Source organism: Aquila chrysaetos, chromosome 10, assembly GCF_900496995.4.
Source record: "Aquila chrysaetos chrysaetos chromosome 10, bAquChr1.4, whole genome shotgun sequence".
NCBI lineage: Eukaryota > Metazoa > Chordata > Aves > Accipitriformes > Accipitridae > Aquila > Aquila chrysaetos.
This window is the reverse complement of record NC_044013.1, coordinates 30700484-30727782: the sequence shown is the minus strand read 5'-3', so window position 1 is coordinate 30727782 and position 27299 is coordinate 30700484. Positions and strand designations below refer to the sequence as shown.

Here is a 27299-nt window from a genome sequence, read left to right as displayed (position 1 = left end):
ACACAGGAATAACACTTCTGCCAGGAGGAATGTTTGCCCTCATGGGACACACACCCTTATACTGCCCGAGTCCTGGTCGGTGGGCAGAAGGGAAGCTGGCAGGGAACTACGTGCTATATTCCCACCTCAGTACTCCCCTGCACAGGAGACCAGCAACACTTCTGACTCATTGACTGTTTAGTGAGGAGGCTGAATTTAATGTTCTGGCTCACCTGGAGCTCCAGATGGCTCACTGCACTCTCAGGAAGATAAGCAATGGCATTGCAGACACCAAGTGGCCAGAGCACTGTCTGCCACTCTACCTTCACCAGGAAAACAGGGCTGGAAGCTTTGCAGTTGGCTGTTGGGCAGCACCTGAGCCAGTTTACAGCTTCAAGAGCCACAATGACCTGTCCCAGCAAGTCCCAGGCCTGGGGTGCCCATCCATGCCATCCATGGGAGGCTCACTGGAGGGACCAACACACCATCTTCCACACCAGCAGCATCCAAAGCAATTCAGAAGCGAGGGCGGCGCTTTCGACCTGTGTATTTTGTGTCTGCTCGCACTTCCCTGTGGAGGAAAGCAGCTAAGCACAACCCACAGGTCATTCTGAGAGGGGAGGGGAAGGTAAGTGAGCTCATGGCAGAAGTTTGAACAAGTGACAGGAGGCCAGACCAGCACAGTCAGCCTCAACTGAGGCAGGACCCAGCTGAACTTACTTGCCCTGTCGTCGTCTACGCTCCTTCTTCTCAAGGATCCAGTCCCGGCTTTTCTTCACAGACTTGCCTTTAGCATTTCTGAACCGTGTCCTACAGACAAAGCGGACAGCGGCTGGAGAGGAACTGAGGTGCAGGGGTACAGTCTTCTGCCCTGGAGGATTGCCACCCAGAACTGGGCATGCCCTCTGCTTCATAAAACCAGCGAATACCCCTCCCACCACCCCGGAAGAGGCTCAGCCAGCACTGGGGCAGGTAGCCAAACAGTCTAACTCCAGACGCACTGGGGGAGAAGGCTGCTTCCAGCCCCAGCTCTGAGCCAAGGGATACCTACCCTCCACAGGCTGCAGCAGGCCAGCACTCCCCTGTGCCATATCTGACACACTACCAGCACACTGGGCTGTGGGATCTTGGGGGAATACAGGCTGAAGCACAACCACCTTCCCCTTGTCTGCTCTACTAAGAACAAAGCAGACAAAGCCTCTGGCTTCCCAACAAGTTTCTAGTTCTGCTATTGCCCTCCAAGATCAGGTACCCTCTGGACTAAGTGAGCAGAGACATCAGTGTAAGAGGCAGGAAAACATGGCAGCCACAAGCTCCTGGCAGCCACGACAACTTTCCTCTGATTTTTGTTCTCTGTCTCTCCCACTGGCTGCAAGAGGGGCTCCTCCCTGCACCACTATCATGGGAGGAGACCTGGCCAGCAGGAGAAACCCCCTAGGGCACAGCTAAGCAGAGCTAAGCAAAGAATTTGACAGCAGAATAAAGGGAACACCAGGCTTCAGGCACAGCAGCCTGCCTCCCCAACAAAAAAAAGCCATGCTTGGTATCACCAGCACTGTAAACATTCCCCCTCCCATCACCACTGACTTATGCTACAGCGCTGAGCTGGAGAGCCAAGTGCCGGACAGAAAGCGCACCTCAAACTGAACGCTCAGCTGCAGCTCTAGGGTAAGCATCAACAGCCCCACGATGCCACAGCAAAGCCCTCCAAACTAACCCGTTCCATTCCTTGTGTCTGGGGCCCTTCGATAAGATAAAGCAGTGCCCACCTGGGCTGCCAAGGGTCCTCCCAGTCCCTTCCGTCACTTCTCACATGGCAGCGCTGTGGTCCACAGTCAGCAAAACCCAGCCCTTATACCCCCCACGCTCCTTGCCTGGGGAGAACTTGCAGATTCAGCCCCTACACGGTACCTTTCATTGGTGAACTTTGCCTGGCGTATCTCTTCTCCATCAGCACACTCAGTACCAAGGCCCTGAGAAGCAAAATTATGAAGTCTCATTCTCCTCTGGAGCAGACATAGCAGAGCTAATAGTCATGCCATCTAAATTAAGGGGAACCCAGGCCTCTGCAAGAGGAACGACTGGAGCAGGAACAAACTGGTCTTCCAGAAATTGTGGCAAGGAAACCAGATCTCAGGGAGAGCAGGGGTTGGTGACACTGACAGCAAATGTATAAATGAAGTCACATCTGCATGCGCAGAGCTGCCTGGCTCCCACTCTCACCCACAGCTCTTCCACATCACCCAGCAGCCAGGAGGGCAACTCTGCTGCCTCACATTGCTCCTCACCTTTGGTAATGTGCCAGATGCCCCAACAAAGAGACAAAGGAAGAACCTGAAAGAATAATAAGGAGCGTGAAGCTGGGATTCAGCACACGATTCCCAGTCCCCAGGCAAGACTAAGATTGCTTATAAGAGTCAGATCTAAGCTATAACCTCTGTTCAGGACTGTATCATGGGAGAGAACAGCTTGGAAAAAAATAAAAATCACAGCTAAACCCAGGCGTCACCCCAAACACACATATACACAGAGACACAGGACTCACTTCTTGGCTTTGGTGCTGTTGGGGTAATCTACCACCATTCCCCCGGTAAAGCCAGCTCTCATGGCTTGGGCCGTGATGAGCTCCACCTGGAAAAAGCAGCATGTGCAGAAGTTATTTAGCAGTCATCCACCAGCAATGCCCAAGAGACCTCTGGGCTCGACCACAGCTAACCGTGCATGCCAAAGAAGGGTCATTCCTGCTCCTGCTAAACTCACTCCTCAGTCTAGCCTGGGTTAATTGGCACAGCAGACCCTCCAGGAGAGGGATACTGGGCTGGATTTTCCAGCCCTGGGGAGTTACACTACAGTGCTGATGACTATCTTCAAACCCAGCCACACAGGAAAATCCAGGACAGCAGATGCAGATCATGTCCTGCCAATTTCTTTAATTTTAAGGTTCAGCCCAAGACAACCTGTGAAGCAACAGAAACTGCATAGGGCATTCTCCTTACAGGGTTTTTTGGGGGCTCTTGAAGAGCTTTACAGATGGTGGGAAGGACAGAGACACACACCAGATGTGGAGAAACACGACGCATTCAGAGCCCCAAAGAGCACATGACTTCTCTGCCTGGCTCTGCCTGTACCTCTTCCCCACTGACTGATGTACTGTACCTGTTCTGCGTTCTCGGGGTACAGCTGCAGGACAGCTCGGGATCCTCGGGCCTACAGGAAATAAAGTCGGTCACAAACCTGTCTCAGTGCAGGCAACCCCTCTAGTCAGCCAATTCGTAGCCCAGACACTAGCACCCACCTCCCCAAAGCCTCCTAGAGAACTCTCCCAGAAGAGCTGCTCAGACTACAGAGCTAGCTCCTCCACAGCACAGCAAGGCACAGGAGCAACAGCAGGGATCAGAGAAGCGTGAGACACCATGCAGGCAGGCAAGGAGATAGGAAATGAGTGCTCCTGCCAGTCCTCCATTTCAGAGCAACATTTACTTAAAAGAGCTGACTTAAAACATCCTGCTAAAATGCACCAGCAAGGATGTAAAAGTAGGCAGAGGCCTGACTGGGAGAGCATGACACTTACCAAGGCAGTATAAAGAGTTGAGAAAAATTGATAAAGGCGTTTTGGAGGGCTGTGTGATTTCTTATCAGCATTACAAAGCCACTGCACTGCAGAAATACTGAAAGAAAACAAGACACCCGGGACACTTGAGCCATTGATTCTTTCGCAGAGCCTGTCACCTCCGTTTGAGTTTACTTCCAGCACTAAGCATGTGCCAGGCTTCAGGGAAACGATTTAATTTTCTCCACACAGCTTTGCCTTCTGTTTTGCAGTTACACAAACCCCTCTGGAGACTCAGTATGCCAAAACCCAACAAGGCACAGTAGTTATTCAAGCACAAAAGAATCACCAGGCATCCTCATTAGGCCAGGTGCTCAAGTAATTCAAGTGCTTAGCTGTGGCCCTTGCGTGGCCATGCAGGTTTTCCAAAATGAGCAATCCCAAAGCGAGCATTCAGATGAGCGAAAGATATTCCCTGCTCCTTCCCAGCAGAAGGGAATACCCAGAGTTCTGAGGTATTCTCTAAGCAGAAAAGTGTTTCTGTCTCCTTCACCTAGCCCTTCATCCCAAAACCAACCATCAAACCTTTGATCCAGGGACTGACCTTGCAGCTGAGCATACTTTCTGTCTTCCTCATTGGAGCAGGTCTCAACCCTCCTGACAATATCCCCAATTTGATTTTATTTACTTCAATAAACTTCCTAGCTCACCAGCACAAAAAAAAAGACAAACATCACTTGGGCAACAGCTGTCAGAAGCTGCTTCTACCTTCCAGAATCTCAGCAGCTTGTCCCAGAGAGCTGGACTCATGTTGCATGCAGCAGAAAGAGTGACGCTCATCTATTACGCAGCATACAGGGACCATGTGTACTGCACAGACAATGCAGTTATGTGGAGTATCAAGAGAGCTCGCTTATAAACACAAACTCACCTAATACAGCCGTCAAACATACCAGGCCTGAAAGGAATGCCATGACCCACATCTGCAAGAAGAAGGTCTCCTTCCACCTCCCTCTCCACGGCCACATCTGCACAGAACAGAGAATGGCTCAGGCAACCAGCTCACACCTTTGGGGACCACCTCGGAGGTGAGGCAAGGGTGGCAGGGGAGGAGGGCCTGCTTACCCAGCATGGCAGGGCTGATGTCCATGCCAATCCAGTAGTGACCCTCATTGGAGATGTAATCCCCGCTCAGCCCAGAGCCACAGCTGAAGGGAGGAAGACGGGAAAGCGCAGGGATCATGGGCCTGGTCCAAGGGTGATGCCGGCCAGCCACAATGCACAGCAGGCTTTCCCTCTTCTTCAGCCCACAACAGAGAGACACTGGTGCCGTGGGGCCCGGATGCCCCTCGCCCCAGGTGCCCATCCAGCCAAAGGCCCAGATGCCCCATTTGCCATGACACAGGGCAGGGCCCCCGCTCACCCCACGTCCAGGAGGAGGCACGGCCGGTCCTCAGGCAGTCCCAGCAGCTCCACAGCCCGCTCTGACATCTGCGACTGGATCTCCACCACCCGGGAGCTGCAAGGCACGGCCAGGGCATAGGCAGCAGGCTGCAACTCCGCGGCGCGATGCCTCCTGCCACTGCCTCACGGTAGGATTTCACCCCCGCCGCCGCCGCATGGCGGGGTTACCCCCCCCTCCGCCCCGCCTCACGATGGGACTCGGCCGCCGCTGCCACTCGGCGGGGTCGTGCCCCCCAGGCCTCACGGCAGGAACCCCCCCCCCCCCACGCCCGGCGGGCTCCCCCACTGTCCGCCCCATGACGAGCCACACCCCCCACCACCGCCTCACGGCAGGACCGCCCGCGCGGCCCGGCAGCGCCGGAGCCATCGCTCCGCCGTACTTCTGCGTGTACTTCCGCGCCTGGGCCTCATCGTAGAACTGCAACGAGAGAGAGGCGGAGCCGGTGAGGCCCAGGACCCCCGGGAGTGGAACGGAACGAACAGAAGAGAATAGAAGAGAACGACCTGGTCCTCCCGCCCGCCCCGCCGCTCACCAGCTCGGGGGGCCCGCGGTGCTCGGGCCGGCGCCCGCTGACCGCCATACCGCCGCGTGACGTCACTGCTCTGCGCCGCGCGCGGAAGGCCCCGACGCGCCCAAAATGGCGGTGGGCGGGCGCTGAGGCGGCGCGGCGGGATGGAGCCGGCAGCGCTCGGCCGCCTGTGGCGCCTCCTGCCCGCCGCCCCGCGGGCCGGCCGCGCCCAGGCGCCGTCCCGCAGCGGGCAGACGGGCGGCGGAGCTCCGCGGGCGTGCCGCGACCTGTACGAGGTGCTGGGGGTCCCGGCCACGGCGACAGCGGCGCAGATCAAGACGGCGTACTACGAGCAGTCGTTCCGCTACCACCCCGACCGCAACGCCGGCAGTGCCGCCGCCGCCGCCCGCTTCGCCGCCGTTAGCGAGGCCTATCGGGTGCTCGGCAGCGCCGCCCTGCGCCGCAAGTACGACCGCGGTCTCCTCAGCCGCGAGGACCTGCGCGGCGCCCCACAGCCCAAGGGCCGCCCGCCTGCTCCCCCCGCGCCGCCGCCCCCGGCCCCCGCTGCTGCCCGCCGTGGGCCCGTCCCGCCGCCCTTCGACTTCGACGCCTTCTACCGGGCGCACTACGGGGAGCAGCTGGAGCGGGAGCGGGTGCTGCGGGCGCGGCGGGAGCAGCTGCGCCTCCGCCGGGAGGAGGCCGCGACCCAGGGACGCTTCCGGCTCCTCTCCGACCTCTCGGTCGGGCTCATCTTCTTCCTGGGTTTCGCTATCCTCTACGGCCTCAAGTGACAGCAGGGCCACTGCAGGGCAGGGTAGCCACCGGGGCACCCACATAGCTCCACTGCTGCGGTGGGATGGAGTGTCACCAGTGGGCATGGCAGCTGGCTGGGGGGCGTTTCCTGCACCCGCACAGCTGGCAGGCACCGTGTGCAGGCTCTGCTCCTCGAGCCATGACATTTCGCCTCTGCTGGCATGGCCTCCGGATGCAGTACGTGACCAGCAGGCACCATGCGTGGGCTCTGCTCCTGAGGCTGAGAGATGTCCCTTCTGCCAGTGTGACCTTCAGAGATGGTGCACAACTAGCAGGCTCTGTGTGCGGGCTCTGGTCCGTGGGCTGTGACCTGACCCCTCTGCCAGCATGACCTTCAGACATGGAGGGCAACTGGCAGGCACAGTATGTGGCTGCGATGTGACCTCTGCAAGTGTGACCTGCAGACAGCATGTGACCACTGGCTACCACATGTGGGCTCTGCTCCACAGGCTGTGATGTGCCCCTGCCACCAGCGTGACCTTGCAGACATGGTGTAGGGGCTTGACAGGCTGCTATGTGCCCCCTCTGCCAATATGACCTGCAGACAGTGCCTGACAGGTAAATGTGGTTTGTGGACTCTGCTTTGTGGAGGGGACATTGGCACTGCTGTTTGACCTTGGTGGAAACCATGTGCCTGGTCTAAGCCACAGCAGAGATTAAATGGCTGTCAGTTGTGTTTGTGTGCTGTGTGTGTTCGTGGGGGGTGCTCTCACCGGTGCCGAGTTAAGGTGCTCCGTGGTTTTCTGTTAATCCGAGACCTGCCACCTCTGTGCTGTCACATCTGTTGGTACGATGTCTTTGGGGAATTTTAGGAGTGTTGGTCTCCAAACTGCATCATTGCCCTCGTCTGGCCCTGTTCAGGGCTTGCCCTGCTGTGTTGCAAGTACGGAAGTCTTGGCTTCAGCAGCCTGGAATAATGAAACCTGGGCCCGTGGCAGCTCGTGTCCTGGTCAGTGTGTGACATCGGCTGGAGGTGCTGTCCAAAACACTGCTGTGTTTAGAACAGCCTGTCCTGTCTTGGGCTTGCCAGGAGCTTTGTACAAGACCATCCCGCACAGGCCTTTGTGGTTGGGAGTGGTATGCTTCTGAGCACTGAGTGCCATTACTTGTCTTTTATATGTATCTAAGCATCATTTGCACGTAAGAGTATTTGCCTATTTAAGTACTGAAGTGTTTTAAGAACTAAAGATTGTGTGTCTCGGAGCTTCTGTCTTTCCTTGGGTGAAGGTTTCACCTGTGCCATGCTGGTAGTATGTGGAGCGAGCGAAGCTTCATGGTATTGAACTCTGAGTGTGCCAAAGACTTCATTCACCTGCATTACTTTGCACTGGATTTGCTGCGCCTGGCTGGCACTGGTCTGCGCAGGAACCAAGCTCTCTCCCCTCACTGCAGTGACCTTGGGTTATGTTTTCTCCCAACACAAAAATGTTAAAAGCAAATGCCCCATGTTTTCTGGCTGTGGAGTTCTGTGATACTAAACTGAGCCTGAGACAGCAGCATGGCAGGGAGTATAATGCCTCCTGGTACAGGGTATAAACTGTAGAGGAGAGCTTTCTGCCTTTTCTGGAAAGCACTGTACCACTTCCAGCTGCAGACTCCGGAGACCGCTGCATGTTTGGAGCAAATTCAGCCCAGGGACAGAGTGCGAGCTTTCCAGGATCCTCTCCGGTTGTCAGTCCATCCTTCTTTGTGGGATTATAGTGCTGAAATGTCAGTATGTGAAGAGCAGGAACCCAGCGTTCAAGGGTATCCATTACAGAGTAAAAGTCTCCAGAGTTGTGGCTCTGTGTCATGTGCTGATGCATTTTCATGCCATAAACCAGCTTACCTGAAAGATCAGAGGCGACTTCTCTGGCAGAGTTTGGCAGGAAATGTTCTCTTCCAGGCTGGAGAAGCTAGGATGTCCATAGGAAATGGTGGGTACAAGGGAGCACCTCTCCAGTTCCTGGTGTGGCTTGCAGGTTTTTAAGGCAGCCCTGCCAAACACGAGGTGTCCTCTGGATTGATCTTTCTTAAATCTATGTAGTGCCAAGGCCTGGGGCTTGTGGACTGTTTCTGCAAGCAGGCTCTGTACCCAGCTGTGAGCCAGCTTCCTGGCAGAGAGAGGGTCTGGTGTGGAGCAGGAGGAACAGGCTAGCTGGTATGCTGCCTGTATCACTCTGCTCCCTAACACTGGGACAGGGAAGAGCTGCTGCAGTAAGCCGGCTGGGCTGGCTCCTGCTCTGTGTCTGGTGCTTGTGTCTGAAATTGTGGGGTGAAGTGCCCAGGCACCAAAACTGAGCTAATCCATGTGCCTTTCAATGGGTGGTTTGGGCAGTTTATATTACTGGTTCTTCCTCAGGTCTCCATGATGAATCTTGAACATTAAATATAACTAGCCATAAACTGGTGATGAAATGACACACCTTTCTTTTGGTGGGCTTGGTTGGTAAATATTCCTTGTACTTGCTGGAAAATGGAGGGTAGGGGACAGGCTGGTGTTGCACATAGTGACTGCAGCAGGTTGAGGAAGAGGGTGGGCAGGGGGTCCTGTTTCCCTGAGGCTGTGCTGGGAAGGGTGGGCATCCTGCCTGCAGTTAGCAGGGCTTGGATAGGATGTCCTCCCTGGGCCACTGTGGAGTTCACTCCTGCCTGCTGGAGACCTGTTCTGTGCTGCCTCTGACACATGTGGGTTGCTGTGCACTTGTGACGTGTTCTCTGCAGGCAGTGTTTAGTTTTGCTCAGAGGAGGGGAAGCATGGAAGCAGGGTATGGAGGGATACTGGGGCATCCAGTGTGTCACTTTTGGTGTGGTACAATGTGTACTTCTCCCCAGCGTCACCTTCACCCTGGTCAGGCCTGAACGCTCCTCTGCTCCAGGAAGGATTTCAGAAGCTTGGGCACCAAGTGGCTGCAGTTAGTCCAGCACACCAGGTTTCTACCCCTTTGTCTTCTTGTGTCAACACTGTTGTCATGTTCTTGTCTTTCCCTAGTTGTTTCTCTGATGGAAAGGTGCCAGGAGCAACCGGATTTCTTGGGGCTTTGCTTTAGCCAGGTGAGCGCAGTTCTTTTGGGGTGCCTGTGGCACAACTGCTAGGGGAAATACAGCAGGGCCTAACTGTGACAGCAATGGTGTGATGGCAGGGGCTTGTGTGAGCTGTACAAGCCCACCAGGATCAGAAGGTCAAAGTGAAAAAGGAGAGGAAACAGGGCACAAGTGGGGCTGATAGGATATGTGAGGCTTGCTGCACAGGGACCTGCTCTGTATTTAAACCCCATGTTCTACCTCTCCTGTGGCAGTGGTTCAGCAGTACTGTTGTTGAGAGGTGACTATTCATTGCTCCCAGCAGTGGGATGCTGAGCAATCAGAGAGGGTTACAGAGCTGTCTTCAGAGAGGGAGAAGCGCTGGGCAGATCAGTGAGAGCCATGATGAGTTTGCTTTCCCTCACACTTGCTGTGAGGAGGCATAGGCTTGTGCACTGCTCCAGCACCTTCCTCTGGCAGCTGGATCTGAGCCATGCAGCAGACAGTGAAGCTTTGCAACTGACTGTGTTCTTGGCTGTCTTCACACCTCAGGGACAACAAGGAGGGATCCTTAGGGTACTGAGCCACAGAGGGTTGTTTCTGTGAGAGACAGCCCATCTTCCTGCAGCTGGGGGCAAGGCAGCTGTGGGTTAGGGTCACAGCAGGGAACAGCTTCCACTCCCAGGTCTACTGCGGCTTTGCCTCCTTTAAGGATATATCCAGTTAGTATAAAACTAATCTCAGTAATATACTGCAGTCACAGCTGTTGTACAGCCCCATCCTGGCCTGTGCTCTCGGGGTGGTGAGGATGGCAGTTTCAGCTGGGGAGGAGGTCACCATGAGTTGTTGGCATCCTGAGGCCTTTGCTGGGAGGAGTGTGATGTTCACAGTGGGGATTTCTTCCTCCTTGCTCTCAAGTCCACTGGGGCCACTTCTACACATTTTCTAGCACATCCTACCCCTCTCTTCGTTGCTCTGCAGCTCCACGTTATGTCTGGCTTTATTAAATGATGTATTGTGTGCATGCTGGATGCTGGTTGCTTGCTCTCTTAACCCCTGACACCTCTTTTTGCCAGCTCTTAGATTTGTATCACTGAAAGGAACTGCCCAAGGGTGAGTTGCTGGTGGGGTCTCAGCTATCACCCTATGCCTACCCCTCCAGGCCTGTACTGCTCTACCCTGCACCCTCACCCCAGGGTTTATTCTGTGTTACTCAATCCACCCTTGAAATACTAACAAAAGACATCACACCACCCCACTGTAAAAGGGAAGCAAAACTAAAACTAAGTAGTTAATGGCCACTTGGTAATTAGATGCCATTACAAACTAAGTAAATCAAACAAAAGCTCCAGGCAAGCTGAGACAAGTCTGGATGAAGCCTGACAGCCCCAGTCCTGATGCCTTGCAAGCTCAGTGCAGACCTTGTTCCCTAGTCCTATCCCAGCCTGTTCTCATGGGCTGATGTCCCTGTAACCACAGGCTTGGGGTGCTGAGCTGCTTGCCTCAGCTGCTGGGTGGTGCAGCCTGCAGGCATGGCGTCTTGGTGCCTCATTAGGGCCTCTTCCCTCCATCTGGAGAAGCTGGCCCACTCTTTGGGAAGGAATGGGTTAAACCTGGCTCCTGGCAGGTCTTTGGGGGTGCCAGCAGGGCTGGGGGCATAAGGGGCAGAGACAAGGAGCTGCAGGCCAGATGAGCAGGGTCCTGAGCAGCACTGGAGGGTTGGCCATCACGCCCACCCCACCCAAGAGGGGCTGGCCTGGTAGGGAGGGGGGTGAGGGGACAGCCCCAGCCCTCACCTGCCCTGGGATCTATGGGCAGTGCTCTGCACCCCAGTCCAGCTGCTGCTGGGCCCGCGGCGGCTCTACCCCTGCCCCAGGGAAGGGCCACAAGGTTGGCAGCACCGGTGGATGGGGGGGCAGCTGCCCCTCCCTTTACCAGCATCCCTTGCGGCAACCCCTCTGTTAATAGAGTTAACTGTTAATAGAGTTTCCTCTGTTAACAGCCCTGCTGTCTGCCAAGTGTGTGCCATACAGGGGGGCCTAGCTGGGGCACCCTGGCACCACCCCTTGATGACTGGCCCTAGCCTGGGCTTTTGCATCCCCTGCTGACCTGGGGTTGTGGCTCAAAGGGTCTCCTGGAGGCTGCTCATGCTGCGGGCACCCCTTCTCTTCCAGGTGTCCTGTCGGTCCTGGGCTGGGGGCTGCTGCTTACCCAGCCTGGCTTCCAAAAAGCCACACCTGGGGGTGCCAGGGAGGCCACAGAGCTGGCAGGGCCAGCTCCCTGCCTGCCCCCCTGGGTTTGGCTGCACACCAGCTGGCATTGGGGCTGAGCTGGCTGCTGCCTGGCCCAGTGCAGAAATGAATGCAGATGCACACCTGTTGGCAATGCTTCCTCCTCCCCGGGGGCACGTTGACCCCCCTTGACATGGCCCTGTGGGACAGTCAGCATTTGGTGCAGGCAGGGAGAGCCACTGTGCAGGCAATCCCACTGGGCAGAGGGATCACTGTGCTGCTGCCAGCTCCTGTCTGTTACCAATGTCCCTGTCTTGTGCCCTGTGCAGGACTTTGTCCTCAGCCCAGGTCTGCCTGTGGAAGGGGCTGGAGCTGCCAGTATGGTGAGGTGTTGACCACACACTCTAGGCAGACACCCAATGCTGCCACGTTCCCCAGAGGCACAGGGTGCTCTAGTGCTGCACGTACGCTCTGTGCCAGGACCTCTGCAACTGAGGAGTCCAACCACCTGCCTGGGGCAGTATGTGCTCCAAACTGGACAGGACCAACTCCAGGGTTGGAGGAACTGCTGCCAGCTCCTGTCTGTTACCAATGTCCCTGTCTTGTGCCCTGTGCAGGACTTTGTCCTCAGCCCAGGTCTGCCTGTGGAAGGGGCTGGAGCTGCCAGTATGGTGAGGTGTTGACCACACACTCTAGGCAGACACCCAATGCTGCCACGTTCCCCAGAGGCACAGGGTGCTCTAGTGCTGCACGTACGCTCTGTGCCAGGACCTCTGCAACTGAGGAGTCCAACCACCTGCCTGGGGCAGTATGTGCTCCAAACTGGACAGGACCAACTCCAGGGTTGGAGGAACTGCTGCCAGCTCCTGTCTGTTACCAATGTCCCTGTCTTGTGCCCTGTGCAGGACTTTGTCCTCAGCCCAGGTCTGCCTGTGGAAGGGGCTGGAGCTGCCAGTATGGTGAGGTGTTGACCACACACTCTAGGCAGACACCCAATGCTGCCACGTTCCCCAGAGGCACAGGGTGCTCTAGTGCTGCACGTACACTCTGTGCCAGGACCTCTGCAACTGAGGAGTCCAACCACCTGCCTGGGGCAGTATGTGCTCCAAACTGGACAGGACCAACTCCAGGGTTGGAGGAACCTCCCCAGGGCAGGGGATCACCTTGCTTGGCAAGCTTCCCAGTGGTTAAAGGACCTTGGCTGAAGTGGAGTGGTGGCCAGTCCAGCAGGACCATGGGGCTGCCAGGGCCTGCGTACTGCTACCTGAGCTGGGCAGGTGCCCGGGGGTGCTGCGGGACTCCTATGGACAGAAAGCCAGCCAGGGCCACAGCGTCCCAGCTTACTTTGTTCTTTGGACCGTTGCTTCTAGTGCTGTCAGCTCTGGTGGGACATGCTCACCCTCCCCGGGCTGGAGAGAGGCAGCCGCTCACCTTGAGGGTTCACACTCATGGGGCCGCATTTGCCCTTGCCGTAAGGTGACTCAGTACCTGCTCAGGGCCAGGGAATTTAGTCCTGGAGCTGGTGACAGACCCATGCAGCATTGCCTGGGACTGCTCAGCCCTGGGGAGCCATGCAAAGCACGCACTGGCTGGGGAGACCCACTGGTTGTGCCTGGCTTTTTTTTGGGTGGCTTGGCTCCTCGTGCATGGTCACATGTGCACGAGTGCCAGCCCCAGTGCTGCGCCCGGTCCCATCTTGCAAGGCAGTGACACGGCTCATCAGCATTGCCTTTGGCTGCCATTCAGCCTGTACAGGTGCCTGGCTCTGGGGTCCAGCATGCACCATATCCTCATGCCATTGCCTTGGGGTCCTTTCCTCCTGAGGGAAGTGCTAAGGTGCCCTTCATCTCCCAGGTGGGCATCCAGATCCTCAGGGAGAAGCCTTGTGCTTACCCACTGCCACCCCTTGTGGTGCATGCCCAGAGCCATCATAGCTTGACACCCACACATCACTCAGGCCCATGTCCCCATGCTGCACTCACAGCCCTGGTCATCTCACAGTGTCCAGTGCAGCCCTTGGGGTAGCTTGGGCAACTGTCTGGGGGACCCCAGGATACTGGGTAGGACAGGGCTGCCTGTGCATCCCAGCCCCCTCCAGACACAGCACAGATAGCCCCACATGGACCAAGTGGCCTCCTAAGTGCTCCTGCTTGGTCCCCTTATTTCCCTGGTTAGGTTAGCCCCGTGGGACTGGTATGGGAGCCCAACCAAGCTCTCGTGCTATGACTGCCAGCCTACTATGGTCCTTCCTCCTGGCATGTGGCAAGCCACAGAGGTGGCAAGCCACAGAGCCTGACTGTGGCAGTCAGGCATGTCCTGGTACCTTTCATTGACAGGCTGAGCCCAAACAGAGCTTGGAGAACCCAGGAAAGCAGGAGGTGCTCTGTGAAACCCCAGATATTCCAGTGACTACCATCTCCTTGCCTGCCAATAAAGCCACAGTGGCTCATCCCCAATTTATCCTAGTCTTAAACCTGTTTTAACTGGTTATACTGGATGAGTGGTGCCATTCCCACAAGTGAGGGCTGGAGTTTGGCATAAGAGCCAGCACCCTCAGTGGTGGAGGGGGTGATCAGACATTGCAAGCCCATGGTCCATATTTTGGGATGCTTTGTAGCCACAGCCAGGGCCCCTTGTTGCTTTGGGCATTTTCTAAGCAGTCCACATAACAGTGCCAAGCTGTAGGGTGGGCAGGCAACTGGGAAGGAAGAAAAATGCTACAACCAGACAGGGGCTGAATGCACAAGAAGAACCTGAAACCCAATCAAAAGCTAGAACCAGCACAAGAGACACACCAGAGCAGGGAACAAGTACCCCAGGGTGCCCAGGAGGCTGCAGCGGAAGAACCAGGGCTATCCCCTGCCCCAGGCTTGTCTCACCATCCATTGCGTGAAAGTAAGGAAAACAATAGAGGAGCCTGGGATGAAACAGGGTGAGCTCAGGCCTCCTGCTGCCCTTTCCAGTGGTGTCTGAAGCCAGGGCTAGTGCAAAAGGGTGGATGGGGAATGGGTACTAAAAACACTGCAGAGCTGCACACAGGCCCATGAGACAAGCTGCCGCAGGGCCATGAGTGAGACTGGCTAGCTGTAGGGTATAACCGTTCATGGCGGTGAGGACTTGGCTGCTGGCATACAGCACCTCTGGTTACCAGAAGTCTTCACCATGTGCAGGGCCAAACTGCTGGAAGGTAGTCCCTGGCACCTGTCTGGGTGGAAACACACACTCACTGGGCTCTCTGCTCCCCTTGTGGGGGATCTTTGCCTTCCCCAGGGCACTGATGGGCTGACCCAAGTGCAGATGCAATGCCTGGGGGCTTGCCAGGCTGGAGGACCCTCTTTGAGTGCCAGTCACCACCAAGCCTGGCAAGTGTCCCCCTGCAACCACCTCCTCCCTGCCTGTCCCATCCCTCTGTTCATAGCCAGAGCCAAGGGGTAACACAGAAAGTGGAAAAGAGCCTTTATTTAGAAAGCACATGGTACCCAGTGCTCCTGGGCCCTCTTCCCTGCTATCTCCCACCTGATAGAGTCCACTGACGTCCCTACAAACCACACACCCCCACCTCATGTCACTGTTCCTCTTGCTGTGGATGCAGATACCTCCCCCCAGCAGCTCCCCAAGTGCAGGACCCACTGCCTGGCCATGGCACCCACCCCCTCCCACCCCCAGCCAAACACCGCCACCCCACTGTGAGCACTCACCCCATGCCTGCCCAACAGACACCGCAGCCTCTTGGAGCTGTGCATACACCACAAACCCACCCCCACATGCTCCCTGGCCAGGATGTTCCTGTGCAGCCCCCGTGGAGGCACAGGGCCAGGAGCGGGGACATCCCCCATCCCTGCCCCGCTACCGGTGTGGAGGCTCCAGCTTCTGGTGTCGCAACCGCTGCTGCCTGCGGAAGGGCTGGGGGCTGAGCAGGGGGATGTGTCCGACAAGGTGCAGGGGTGAGCCCGGGCTGGGGATTTTGGAGCAGGGAGATGCTGGCTGGTGTCCCAGGGCTGGGAGATGGTGTCTGCGAGGTGCAGCCGGCATGGCAAAGGGCACAACAGCCTCCGAGGGGATGAGAAAGGCAGGCACAAAACCGTAGGAGAGATTGAAGGCTTTGAGGGCTACTCCATTCCGAAGCGGGGCAAGGCGGGTTGGTGCTGGGCTAGCCAGGGCACCTGGGCACCCCATGGGGCCCACAGGGTCCCTGCCCACCTGGTCTTTCTGCAGCAGCTCCTGCAGTTTCTCCAGCTGTGTCCGGCAGATGTGGGAGCGTGTGCGGCTCTGGCAGAAGGACTCCAGAAAGGAATCAAGGGGCAGGTCCTGGTCCAGGAACTGCTTTATCTGTGCCTTTGGGACAGGCAGTGGGGCAGTATCAAGCCAAGAGAGCCGTGGGACCACAAAGGGAGCACAGATAGCTGAGCACCCCCAGACCCAGGACTCTTCTCCAGGGTCTGGCACATGGGAGGGCATGGAGGGGAGTCCAGGGCCAAGGTGAGGAAGGGGCATCTTGCCTGACTCACCTCCGACTCTGCCTCAGAGGCATCGAGCTTGGCTTGGAGCTGGCTCAGGGCACTCCGCGGGCTCCACTTCTCCAGGTAAGCCTCTGTGTCAGGAGAGGATGGGGCTGCCGAAAAACCTCCCGCCAGACACCCCCACTGCTGGGGCTGTGGTCTTTCCTACCCCCAAGCATCAGATCTTGCCCCCCTTGAACTGAAACACCCTCAAACACATCCCTGGAGCCACCTGCACACTGAGGCCTGCATCCCACCACAGCATCAGTGCCAGTCGAGGGCTGGCTACGTTGCAGGCAGCATCGCCCCCTGCTGCTCCATATCATGGCTGGGCCATTTCCCCAGAACAGGTTCGAGGATGCTAAGCCCACCCGGGCCCTTGTATTAACGTGGCCTGCTCTGGCCGTGCTGGGCTTTGCCTTGTCCCATTGGCTGCACCTCACTCACCTAGACGCTGCTGCTTGTCCCAACATGCCTCTCGTATCTCCCACAGCTCCTGGTACTTGATGGCTAGGGAAGCCTTCCCGTCCTCCAGCCGCGGGCGCAGGGACAGGTTCACCCTGGCCAGGGTGCAGTTTGAAGCCAAACACATCTCCCGCTCCAGCTGCAGACTCTGAAACTGTGAGGATGGGAAGCGAGTGGGGGGAGGTGTCAGCACTGGGAGAAACGGACAGAACCAGTCAGAGCTGGCAGACTGCCGGGAGGGTGTCCGTCTCCATCCAGGGGCAAACCCTCTCCTCCTACACTGTCCCCATCCCTCTGCTCTGCCTGGAAAGGGAGTGCATCCCAGGGGGGATGCGACGGCTGGACCCAGGCTACGCACACCACAGGGCAACTTACCCTGAATGTGGGAAAGCTCACAGCTGGCTACCCAGTCCCCTTTGCAGAGGAAAGTACTCGTTAGCCAACAACGATGTCAGGAGAGAGAAACACCCTCTCTCGGTGCACACACACTCTCCGCCCACCCAGAGAGGGGAGCAGAGCATGGTGCCGGGCTGCACTTTGAGAGGCCCAGGGGAAAGATGATGAAATGAGGCTGAGAATGATTTATAGAATAACCCGAGCCTGTTCCTGCAGAGAAGCACCAGGAACCGCTGGAGCCAGGGAGCACTCGGGGCTCATCCCAGCTGCGGGCAACGAAGGCAGACGCGGAGGGCACGGTGAGGGGCCGGGGCCTACCAGCCTCCCCCAAATTTCGGGGCAGTGAGAGCTGAGAGCAGCGAGGGCAGCAGCTGTGGCCCTGCCCTGGGTTTTTGTGGCCCGAGGCTGCTTGGCAGGCGACGGCTGCCGAAACCCCGAGCGGCACCAGGAGCCCCGGGGCAGCCTTCGGCCGGGACGCCCAAGCCGAGGTTTCCCCGCGGCCACCCCAGCCAGCCGGTGGGTTTTGCTTCTCCGCCACAGCCTCCGGGCTCGGCGGGCGGGATTTCAGGTATCAGGGGAAGACCAACGAGCAGCGGTGCCAGGGACCGGCGGGGTGATGCCCGGTGCCCCGGGCTGTGGGCGGCTCCACCCCGCGCAGCGGGAAAGCCCCGCTGGGGGCGAGCGCTGTACGGCACGGCTCGGCTCGGCTCCGCTCCGCCGGCTGTGGGACCCGCCCCCCCCCCGGCCGTACCTTCCTGCTGAGGCGGGCGGCGCGCTGCAGCCGGGGCTCGTCCTGCAGCAGGGCGCGGAGCTGCGCGGTGCTGAGCGCCCCGAAGCGGCGCGGGGAGCCGGGCGGCGCCGGGGGCCGGGACATGGGCCGGAGCACAAGCGGGCACGGGCCAGGGCCCCCTGCGCTGCCGGGAGCTGCGCGCGCCCCACCCCCGCCGCGCGCTGTCCCGCGCTCACCCTCCCCGGCGGTCTTAAAGGAGCCGCGGCTGAGCACAAGGCGCTGCGGTTCTGCACCGCCCCGCCCCGCGGGGGTTGGAACCGGCAATGCACCTCGCTGTGTGCATCCTGCACTCTGCCGTGTACATCCTGCACTTCACCGCGCTGTGTGCATCCGGCACTGCAACCCGCACTGTGCATCCTGCGTTGCACCCCACTGAGTGCATCCTGCACTGCACTCCACTTTGCCCATCCTGTGCACTGCACTCCGCTCTGTGCATGCTGTACCCTGCTATGTGCATCCTGCACTGCACCCCACTGTGTGCATCCTGCACTGCACTGGGTGTGCCCTGCACTGCACCACACTGAGTGCATCCTGCTTATCACTGCCTTGGCCTCACCCTGTGCTTCACGGCACTGCACTTGTGCATCCTGTGGACATCCTGGCACCGCTGTACCCATCTGCTCAGGAGAGAAGAGAGGGAGAGAGCAATGATGCACGCTGTCACTGCCGGCTTTTTGCAGGTCCCCTTCGTCTTTTGGGGAAGGGAGAGGGGGAAGTGCTCGCTGCAGGGTGTTGAGGTCACTAAATGTTTGCAGGGATTCAGAGACCTAAAAGAAAAATTCAGGGAGCAGAAACCTGCCTGAGGACTATCAGCTCCACTTCAGGACATCTCTGTGCTGGAAACTCTCCTTGTATCTTTGCCTGGTTCTTACTCTTTAAGTAAAAGATGTGAAGAAGCTGGGGAAAAGTAGTAAACCAGGACCTCAGGGGAGGTGGGGATTGCTTCCTGGGGAAGTTTTACCTTAGTGAAAAACTGCAGCTGCAAGGAGAGCCATGCACTGCTGCTGGAGTGGGGACTGCTCTGTCCTGGCCAGGACATTTCCATGGAGCAAATATCTGGTGGGAGACAGCATTTAATGTCCATGCTTGACTTCAGGTGTCACCTCAAACCAACACTGGCTTCAGGAGCTGAGTGAAGGGAAGCTGCCAGGGAGCTGCTGGGGGCTGGTAGTCAGTGCTGTTGGGTGGCCAAGAGCCCAGCAGGATTTAGGAAGCATTTGGATGGGTAGCTTGGAATAAGGGGCTGTGTGGAGCTGGTGCTGTTGTAGGAGAGATGAGAACCTGTCTGTACACTGGGATGTGCTGTGGTGGAGTGACAAGATGGCAATGCAGAGACACCCACTCGCTGAGCCCATCCTCCTGGGCCTGTGGGTGCCAGCTCTGTTGTACTGTGGGGATATTTTAGGATGCTCTCCTGCATCTGCTGGCCTGTGTCTCTCCACTGCCTTTGGAGAGCCCTAGCAGAAGACAGCACTACTGGGATAAGGATCATTTGCTCCTTAGTCCAGCAGTGCAAATGCAACTCCAATTTTGCCTGTTGCTTGGAAACCCCAGAGGCTGAGGAGCAGCAGCAGTGTCATTTCACAGTCTGCCCAGTGCCACCTGATGTCATTGAGCCTGCTGACTTTGGAAGCTAAATCCACTCTGGGGGCACCGGGGGTGGGGGGGCACCATCCTGACAGCCATCCTCCACCTGCCACTACCATCTTGTGCCTCTGGTGCAGGAGAGCCTCTCTTCCAGCCAATGTCAAGTCCATCACAGAGCTGTCCTGTGCCTCCCCTCCCTGTGCTGTGATGCCCATTGCAAGGCAGGCATGGGCTGTACTCTGAGGTCCCACCAGTCCTCTGTGCTCTGGTTTAGGGGGACTCAGTGCTTGGTGCTGGAAGCTCTCAGGAGAGCAAGTGCAGCCTGCTTCACCTGAGAGCTGCTTTCAGTAGAAGTAGCCCTGAGCAATCTTTTTCCTCAGACATCCCTAGGTACAGGTGCCCCCCATGCTCTGAAGTGCTGAGGGCTGTTCTCTGGAGCAGTATAAGGTACTTTCTGGCTCTTCTTACTCCACTGCTCATTTCTTTCAGTATTTTCTAATTTCTCAAACCTTCCTGGATGGCACTGGGCTCTGCAGCTGGCAAGCGAAGGCTGGGTTTTCCCTTAGCCATCAGTCCTGGAAATGGAACTCACTGCTGTTGCTGTGCTGCCCCAAGACAAAGCCAGAAATGGTTTGTGAAGGTGAAAGTGCTTCTCAGACAGTCTGTCCTGGCAGTGCCAGTGTTGTGGGATGGAGGAGCTGCAGGGGCCTTGTCCTGCAGCCTCACATCATCAGCTCTGTCTGCACTTTTCCCGACAAAGGTTGACCTAAATTGATCTCAGAAACTTGACTATGGTGAGTTCATTCCTGTAATGAGCTCTTCCCTCATTAGTGTCTCCTAATTCAAGTGCTTCCTAACACCTAACCTACTTCTCTTTTGCTTCAATTTAAATTTACTGCTTCTCAGTCACAGCAGACAGATCTACTGACAACTTTGAAATCATGTTTCTGCAGGATCAAAGCATGACTGTGCAGACAGACAGGTAGCAAGGAACAAATCCTGACAGACACAGCCTCCCAGCAGGAGCAGGACCTTGGCACCATGACATTGCCACAGCTTTTGACGCTGGACTGTGAACGTGGTGATGATGTGAGAAGAGTTCTCCCACATGACAGGTCCCTCCTGAACCCTCCTGTGCAGATCACAGGTCCTTTATCTCAGTGTAACTAGATTTAATTTTCTTACATCCATTCCTGTGAGAACCACTCAAGGCTTTTTCCCTCCACAAGCCCCAAGACTCCAGTCCTAGCACCTGACATGGGATTTCTGGCGTCTCAGTGTGAGCACATCAGAGTTACAGAACAGACATTCATTAATGAAGAATGAGCTGAAGGAAGCAAATTTATTGGCATGCTTAACCAGACACTGCAGAGAGGCACAGAGTATACGGAAATTTGTGGCATGTAGTTTTTTTGCTTGCTGTGAATTCTGGAGGCAGCTAAGAAACTCTGATGAAAAGTCACTCCAGGGCTCAGTGTCTTCCTCCCACAGGGAAGGTACATGTGGAATCCACAAATTTCACAAGTGAATTTTTTGTTCTTGATTATGAACATAATAACAAGGAATCATTGACAAGCACAGGGGAAAAGAGCTGAGCAGAGGGGGAGCCTGCGCTCAGAGAAGAGAACTGGAAAGTGGCATTTCACTAAAACCCTACTACCCTTGGGCTCCTCCCTCTGCTCCAGAAAGGCTCAAGCTCTTAGGCCATGCAGAGCCTTCGCAGAGTGTCCAGTGTGGACAGGAGGGGGAAAAAGCACTAACAATATGGAGCTGGTTTGATGAGGATAAGGGAGGATTTGCAGTTCCCTTTGCAAAGGCTGCCCCATGTCATGCTACCCTTGAAATTCAGCCGTACAGAATAACAAGCTGAGTACCACCATCCGCCCTCATAGCTGTAGGCACAGTTCTTACTGTAAGTGTCCTGATCCCGATCCTTTGTGGAGAACTTCATGTTGTCATGCATGGTATTGGGATTGTCTGAGGTCATGGCATCTCCTGCCGTCCCTGTGTAGGAGCCCAGCCTCAGCCGGTAGCCGTGGGACTCATCTTCCACACTGAAGAGGTTGTAGTCTGCGAAATTGATGTTGTCTGTGGAGTCCTGGATGATAAACCTGACCTGATAGACCTTCTGCATGGCGATCTGATGGATGTACTCAGTGCCCAGCCAGTACTCACTGCGCACGTTCCCAAAGCCATACTTGTAGGTGCTCCAGGACTCAGCCCAGGTGACTGGTGTGTCTTTCTGGTTCCTCTGGATGACCGTCCAGCCCCCGTTTGTCACATTCATTTCACAGTACACCACGAGGTGGTGGAGCCCTTTTGGCTGGATGATGTAGACACCGCTGCGGCTGCCAGCAGGGATCTCGCTGCAGTCCTTGGGCCAACCTGGGACAGGAAACAGAGATGGTTATTAAATCCCACACAATGAGACACTGAAAGCAGCTGGTGTTTCTTTTGTGCCTATATCCTTTTGCACACACATTCTTGGGCTGTCTTCCTGGCATGTGCTCACAGGAGTAAATCAAAATCTTGAAATTATCAATGTAAGAGTTGGACTTCATATCTTCCCAAGACAGGATTCAAACTGATGGGGACATGCTGCCAAATGTCTTGGCTTGCTGAGACCTTCCTTCACCCAGCACACAATGCACCCTAGCCCAGGTTGGATTCAGTCTTGCAGTGCTGCAGTGATTTGCCTGTAGCGTGCAGGTTATGTATCACCACACAGACAGATGCAAATCTGGGTTATAAAGCCATTTGCTGTTACAGCATGGAGGCTTTAGAGCTTTATAGTAATCTCAGAAACCTTGGAGAGAGTGTGATCAAGACATCCATATTGCTAACAATTAAATCAGCCCTTGTGATCTCAATAGGGCAAATCCATTGCTTTTCTCTGGGCTTACCTGAACAGCTCTTTAGAGACTTCCTGACTTATTTGATTTGATTATGGCCTTTCCGTGTTCCAGAGTGTCATCACCTTATACAACAAACAGCTGAATGCACCTACACACTTCTGGGAAGGGACTTGCTCCGCTCCCACTACCTCTGCTACTGGTTATTCCTATGTAGATAGGACCAATCTTGTGGTCCTATGGGCTACTGTTGACTCAGTCAGTTCAGTGATGCAGTCAGTCCCTGTCTTACCCAGTCTTCTCATCAACTGTATAGTGAAAATAGGAAAATAATGAATCACAACTTCCAAAGGCAAATAATGAAGCATCACTTTCCAGTTTGGATCTCTAGGTAGAAAATTCCCCATGCTAAAGATCCTCATCAACTACTGAGTCCAGGACATGGCTGGTTAAGAGTCCCCTCACGGTTATGAGCTGTGACACCTCTGCAGCCTATCAGAAAAACAGCATTTTTCCTGGGAGGAGCCAGGGGACAGGGGCTACGGTGGCTGAGAGCTCTTCATGAGCCCAGCAATGGCGAAAACTTATGAGCAGATGTACTCCTTGAAAAGAGACTTACCATGGCCTGCCGGTGGGTGGGGGGCAATGTCTCTGACCTGTCGAACATGTTTGCCTTCATTACCTGAATTAACAGGAACAGAGGAGACAGGAGTGAGTGTTGAGAGTAGACATGTCAAATGCCTGCTGTGAGAGCATGATCTTCTCCAGATGATATTCCTGTTTTTCTGTTGTTGCTCCTAATTCCAGAGGGACTTTACCATTTCAGATATCAGCCAGTTGGTAGTTTGGGGTAATTTACGTGGTGTTAAAATGGGGCAGATGCTTCATTGGTGAGAGGGATTTGGACACACTGTGTGGGGGAAAGACCCCGAATGGTGGTAGCAACACTGGAAGGATTGTTGTTAAAGTGCAGTAGAAGCAGTTAGGAAGGGACTCAGGAAGAAGAGGGGAAAGAAAAGTGAGAACAGACACAGGAAAACTGGTGCAGGTATCAGGAGTTGGGAGAGGGGCTCTGCTCAGCTGGGTCAGAAGGGAATTTTAAGGGCATTGCTGGAAGAGTGAATTAATGCAGTTCTTTTGCAAGGACATCTTCTGCATATCCACTGATGGCTATAAAACAGAGAATTAATCACAGGCTTATAGAATCACAAAAGCTATTCCTGTCCCCTCTCTGAAACAGATGCCTAACCCTGCAGCAGCTGCTCTCTGACATCCTCAAATATCTGCTCCCTGCTTTCACTCTCAGCTGGTGCTTTCCTATCCCATCCCTTATGAAGGGTTTAACAAGCCTCTCGCACTGTGTATAAGCCCATTCCTTCTCTTACTACACACAGAGTAGCTTTTACTTGCAGACAGACTGTAATATTGCTATCACTTCCTCCTCCACGGTCTTCTGATTTGGGGGCTAAACCATTCAGTTCTTCAGCCTTCCCTGACGCAGCCTGCCTGCCAGATTTTTGACCCCTTTCCTTTTGACTCTCTCCAAATGCATCTTGAAGCCCACCAGTGAATGTGGAGGTTGGCCTGAGCCTGTGTGGAGTGGGAAACGCTCATGTAATGTGGTCTAGAGGACTTTCCTACCCTGGTATTTACTTTTACTACAGCCATGTGAAGCTGTTCACTCATGCTCCTTTTGTAAGCCACAGGCTGCCCCTGCTTCTTTCTGCCTTCACTTCCCATCCATTTGGAAGCATTCTTCCACAAGTCAAGACTTCTGAAATTTAGCCTGTCTTCTCTGGCATGCCTCCCTGCTTACCCATCTTGCATTCATGCTGCTCATGTTTTCAGAGCACCCTACCAATGGTCTGGGTGAGAGATGAGTATGAAGCCCAGAGCACACCCCCTTTCTCAACTCAGACTTGCAGTTCTTGATGAAGCCCAAGCTCTTGTCTCAGTCACGGGTGCTCCCTGTGTTGGTAGTTTCCTGACAGCTGACCTTTGCAATGAAGGCTGATGTGAAACCAGCATCAAACACTTGGACCTTGAGCTCTTCTGCCAAGAACTCTTCCTCCTCCCTTAGAAAGGAAGCAGCTCTTTCTGTCATGTCATGTCCTACCCACAGCCCCCAGTTTTATTCCAGGAGCATTTCTTGGAGGCTTTCTCATTGCTCCAATATACCCTGGTATTTGTAGGTTACTCTGTGCTGTCATCTGACTGATTGCTCTGTGTCAGTACCACTGCTTAGACTCTTTGTATTAACTTCATTTAGTTCCTCTTTGTATTCTCCTCTCTCTTGAATTCAGTTCTCCGCTGACCTTTTGATTTCCAGAGGTGGCCACTGTTCTCCATGGCCTTAAAACATTGTTTTGAGAGAGATTGTCTGCCTTAATATCTTTAACACTGTTTCTCCAAGGAAGAGCCCATGGCCCACAACACCCTTGGTTTGGTCTTGCTGCCAACGAGACCGAACCTGTCCCTTCTCCTGAGATCCTATGAACTCTGGGCTTTGCACTGTTGAACTCACTTATGGACAGAAGAGCTTCATGCCAGACAGAAGAGACGGGCAGCAAGCAGAGGAGGACTCTGAGAGGAGATGATTCTTGTTGCAGTAAGACAGCCTACATTGCATTGGCATTGCCCACACACAGAGAAGTATTTAGTCCTTCCTCTGTGTTACAGGGTTGTGGTTAGGCTGCTGAGGACGTCTCCGTAGGATCTGACTGAACATGACTTTGTTTGCCTCCCCCTATTGTAGTGGTATACTTACCTAGCTGGGAGGACTCTGGGGGAACATTAATAATTTCATCTGTTGTGCCATTGAGGAGATGCAAGTTTTGTATCTCCAACGCAAGAAGAGATGTTGCCAGGGCCAGCAGGCAAGTGAAAAGCAGGAGACAAAGGCGCTGGCTAGCTGAAATGGGAAGAGATTGGAAAAAGAAGAAAGAGATCATAACTCTTCCACTAGAAAGTCATGAATCCCATTTGACTCCTTTACTTGCAGAGTAAAATAGGAAAATAAAATTCTTTATGTGTACAGCTCCCTCTTGGAGCTGTAAGCCCCAATTCACTCATTTAGGTGAGCCGCCATATACTCATTGGCAGGAGTCATTAGCAGTGTCACCTGCTGCCGGTGGTGTTTGACACAGAAGTGCAAAAACCTTGTACAAACGCAAAGTGACTGTAATCAGAAATCCCTGTAAAAAACAGGTCTCAGGGCTGGAGATAACAAGCAGGGTGAGCATGGAGGGAGGAATCCCCATTCCTCCCAGCTCCCATCACGCTCCCGTGACACACTCACATGGTGTAAACTGGGACTACTCCTGCCTCCAGTCTGGGTTTGTGGGCAGTAAGAACCCAGATGTCTGGGTGGGAACAAGCCCCAGGCAGGGCCGTGTCTCCTTCTCTGCTCTGCATGAAATCAGCATGACTGAGAGGGGCAGCGCAAACTGCCTGGATGGTGCAAATTATGCCCTTTATATGGTTACATGACTATTTCCATATGTAGCCAGCTGCTCTGGTTTGTTCTTGTTCAGAACAGCTAGGAAACCAGCACACTTTTTGCAATATTGAATCTAAATAAAATTATAGAAAGTTTATCACAATTCCTAGGGAGTGGGGCATTGTGGAGACACCTGCCCATGGGGAAGTCTGTTCTTGATATGATAGATGTAGCTCACCCTGGCAGATTACCAATCTGATCCCACCACTGTTCAAAAAGGAGCAGAGCCAAACCTATTGCACTGCCCTGAGATACATGGGTTTGGCACCATTCCCTGAGATGACTGAGAAGGAAAATGACCAATGATGCTGGCCTGGAACTGCTGTGTGCAATTGCAGCCACCCTAGAGACAAGCACTCCTTTCTGGGAATGCTCAGAGTCGTCCCAATCATTTGTGCTGGTTACAGTTTTACAGCAAATGTCTTTTAAACACACTTCAGTTCAACTGATTTGCTTCTCAATTCCTACATAACATTTAGTCTCTTGATACGCTTGTGTTTAGAGGCATGTTTAAAGACATCTCTTCTTTAGGCCACCAGAGAAGCAATGCTCCCTCCACTGCTGGCCCATTGCCCCATGAATGGTCATGAAAGGTCTGGGTAGCAAGATGCAGGGGAGAGGATGAGCCTCTCCTGGGTGTTCTTCTGGGGACAGCAGTGGATGCTTTCGAGCATCTAACCTCCAGATCTTGATACCTGTTCAGTATCTCTCCTTAAGCAAGAACGTCTAAAGAATCTGTTTTCTATTCTAGGGTATTTAATACTTTCCTTGGAGAACTGAAAATTACAAAACATGTTTGGTAAATATGAGGCTTGTAAAATGGGCTATCTGGCACTCCAGGGCTATGCTGACACAGCCTGAAAATAGCAGAACATGCAGACTCCTGCTCCAGTTCCCAGCCGGGGCACAGTGAGCCCAGAGAACGTAATGGACTTAACGCTGGGATGGCTGGGTGTGGGGAGAAGGGAGCCCTGCAGAAGACAAAGTGCTGTGATGCCCTGTGATCTGCAGCCACACGCAGCGCTGCTGTCCCCTCCCATCCCATCCCACACTCACCCATGCTGTCTCTGTGGGGACCCTGCGGAGCGAGAAGCCGAGCAGTTTTGGCCTGGCCGGAGGGGTGTCCAGCCTGAAAGTTATAGGGCTCAGCAGGTGAGGGGGTGGAGGCAGGAGACCTAAACCACAGCACTTGTCCTCTGGTTGGCAACAGGACTAGTGGTTCATGGCTTATTTGCTCTTCATCATTAAGTGATTTGTCCTCAGACAATGAAGGCTGTGTCTCATGAAGGTGAGCTTTCTTCAGAGGCAAAGCTCTGAAGAGCTTTCTTCAAAGGCAAAGCAAATAAATTGGTGCCAATAAGCAAATGCCTTAAAACAACTGCCATTTACAGTGCCTGGCTGCCCCCCTGCCCTGGCAGCATTTCCCCAGGGAACGGCATCCTCTGGGCACCTCTGCACATTTCAACTCATAAGTAAATACCCAGATGACATTCCCTCTCCTGGATGGAAATCAAACATCAGGCGTAAATCTCTCTCTCCAGAGCAGGCAGGGAAGAGGTACTCTAGTGTTCCTGGCAAATTGTGCATCGAACTTCAGAAAGTGCCACTCCAGGTGCCTCCTGACGTGCTTGGCCTGCCACCACCACGCTGCCTCTTGCACAA

The 27299-nt window shown here is 54.8% G+C and overlaps 5 protein-coding genes across 6 annotated transcripts in view; 2 read left to right on the top strand and 3 right to left on the bottom strand.

Annotated features, from left to right (window-relative positions):
* Positions 1-176: 176 nt before the first annotated feature.
* BUD23 (BUD23 rRNA methyltransferase and ribosome maturation factor) lies at positions 177-5629 on the bottom strand. The gene is made up of 12 exons (XM_030027549.2): positions 5527-5629; positions 5374-5411; positions 4953-5048; positions 4655-4737; positions 4461-4557; positions 3551-3647; positions 3136-3186; positions 2525-2610; positions 2268-2313; positions 1891-1952; positions 700-789; positions 177-550 (listed from the first exon to the last, which is right to left on the bottom strand). The coding sequence occupies exons 1-12, from the start codon at positions 5572-5574 to the stop codon at positions 496-498; spliced, it is 849 nt and encodes a 282-aa protein (XP_029883409.1). The 5' UTR covers positions 5575-5629; the 3' UTR covers positions 177-495.
* DNAJC30 (DnaJ heat shock protein family (Hsp40) member C30) lies at positions 5610-10342 on the top strand. 2 transcript variants are annotated; one of them, XM_041126469.1, is made up of 2 exons: positions 5610-6873; positions 9287-10342. In XM_041126469.1, the coding sequence occupies exon 1, from the start codon at positions 5667-5669 to the stop codon at positions 6291-6293; it is 627 nt and encodes a 208-aa protein (XP_040982403.1). In that variant the 5' UTR covers positions 5610-5666; the 3' UTR covers positions 6294-6873; positions 9287-10342. The 2 variants fall into 2 exon arrangements, with proteins under 2 accessions (XP_040982403.1, XP_040982402.1); XM_041126468.1 differs by lacking the exon at positions 9287-10342 and adding an exon at positions 7177-8707.
* LOC115347637 (fibrinogen-like protein 1-like protein) overlaps positions 6784-27299 on the top strand; it is a 28468-nt gene continuing 7952 nt past the window's right edge. The window contains exon 1 of the mRNA XM_041126467.1: positions 6784-6873. Within this exon, the coding sequence (XP_040982401.1) occupies positions 6849-6873 (25 nt within the window). The 5' untranslated portion in view covers positions 6784-6848. The remainder of the gene's footprint in view (positions 6874-27299) is intronic.
* Positions 14982-17856, bottom strand: VPS37D (VPS37D subunit of ESCRT-I). Its single transcript, XM_030029401.2, has 4 exons — positions 17661-17856; positions 16496-16667; positions 16058-16140; positions 14982-15884 (listed from the first exon to the last, which is right to left on the bottom strand). The coding sequence occupies exons 1-4, from the start codon at positions 17781-17783 to the stop codon at positions 15396-15398; spliced, it is 867 nt and encodes a 288-aa protein (XP_029885261.1). The 5' UTR covers positions 17784-17856; the 3' UTR covers positions 14982-15395.
* On the bottom strand, positions 20528-27180 carry LOC115347636 (fibrinogen-like protein 1-like protein). Its single transcript, XM_030029197.2, has 4 exons — positions 26694-27180; positions 24906-25049; positions 22758-22820; positions 20528-21671 (listed from the first exon to the last, which is right to left on the bottom strand). The coding sequence occupies exons 1-4, from the start codon at positions 26695-26697 to the stop codon at positions 21043-21045; spliced, it is 840 nt and encodes a 279-aa protein (XP_029885057.1). The 5' UTR covers positions 26698-27180; the 3' UTR covers positions 20528-21042.

What these genes read in the sequence shown, in the direction of transcription:
- VPS37D (XM_030029401.2), bottom strand. Translation starts at nt 17,783, where the DNA reads ATGTCCCGGCCCCCGGCGCCGCCCGGCTCCCCGCGCCGCTTCGGGGCG. An exon ending in GGACAAGCAGCAGCGTCTAG is followed by an intron (nt 16,141 to 16,495) that starts GTGAGTGAGGTG and finishes CTCCTGACACAG; the next exon opens with AGGCTTACCTGGAGAAGTGG. An exon ending in CCTCTGAGGCAGAGTCGGAG is followed by an intron (nt 15,885 to 16,057) that starts GTGAGTCAGGCA and finishes CCTGTCCCAAAG; the next exon opens with GCACAGATAAAGCAGTTCCT.
- BUD23 (XM_030027549.2), bottom strand. Translation starts at nt 5,574, where the DNA reads ATGGCGGTCAGCGGGCGCCGGCCCGAGCACCGCGGGCCCCCCGAGCTG. An exon ending in TGCCTCCTCCTGGACGTGGG is followed by an intron (nt 4,738 to 4,952) that starts GTGAGCGGGGGC and finishes TCCTCCCTTCAG; the next exon opens with CTGTGGCTCTGGGCTGAGCG. An exon ending in AACAGCACCAAAGCCAAGAA is followed by an intron (nt 2,314 to 2,524) that starts GTGAGTCCTGTG and finishes TTATTCTTTCAG; the next exon opens with GTTCTTCCTTTGTCTCTTTG.
- DNAJC30 (XM_041126469.1), top strand. Translation starts at nt 5,667, where the DNA reads ATGGAGCCGGCAGCGCTCGGCCGCCTGTGGCGCCTCCTGCCCGCCGCC.
- LOC115347636 (XM_030029197.2), bottom strand. An exon ending in CCCAGAGTCCTCCCAGCTAG is followed by an intron (nt 22,821 to 24,905) that starts GTAAGTATACCA and finishes CTGTTAATTCAG; the next exon opens with GTAATGAAGGCAAACATGTT. An exon ending in CCACCCACCGGCAGGCCATG is followed by an intron (nt 21,672 to 22,757) that starts GTAAGTCTCTTT and finishes TTCCTGTCCCAG; the next exon opens with GTTGGCCCAAGGACTGCAGC.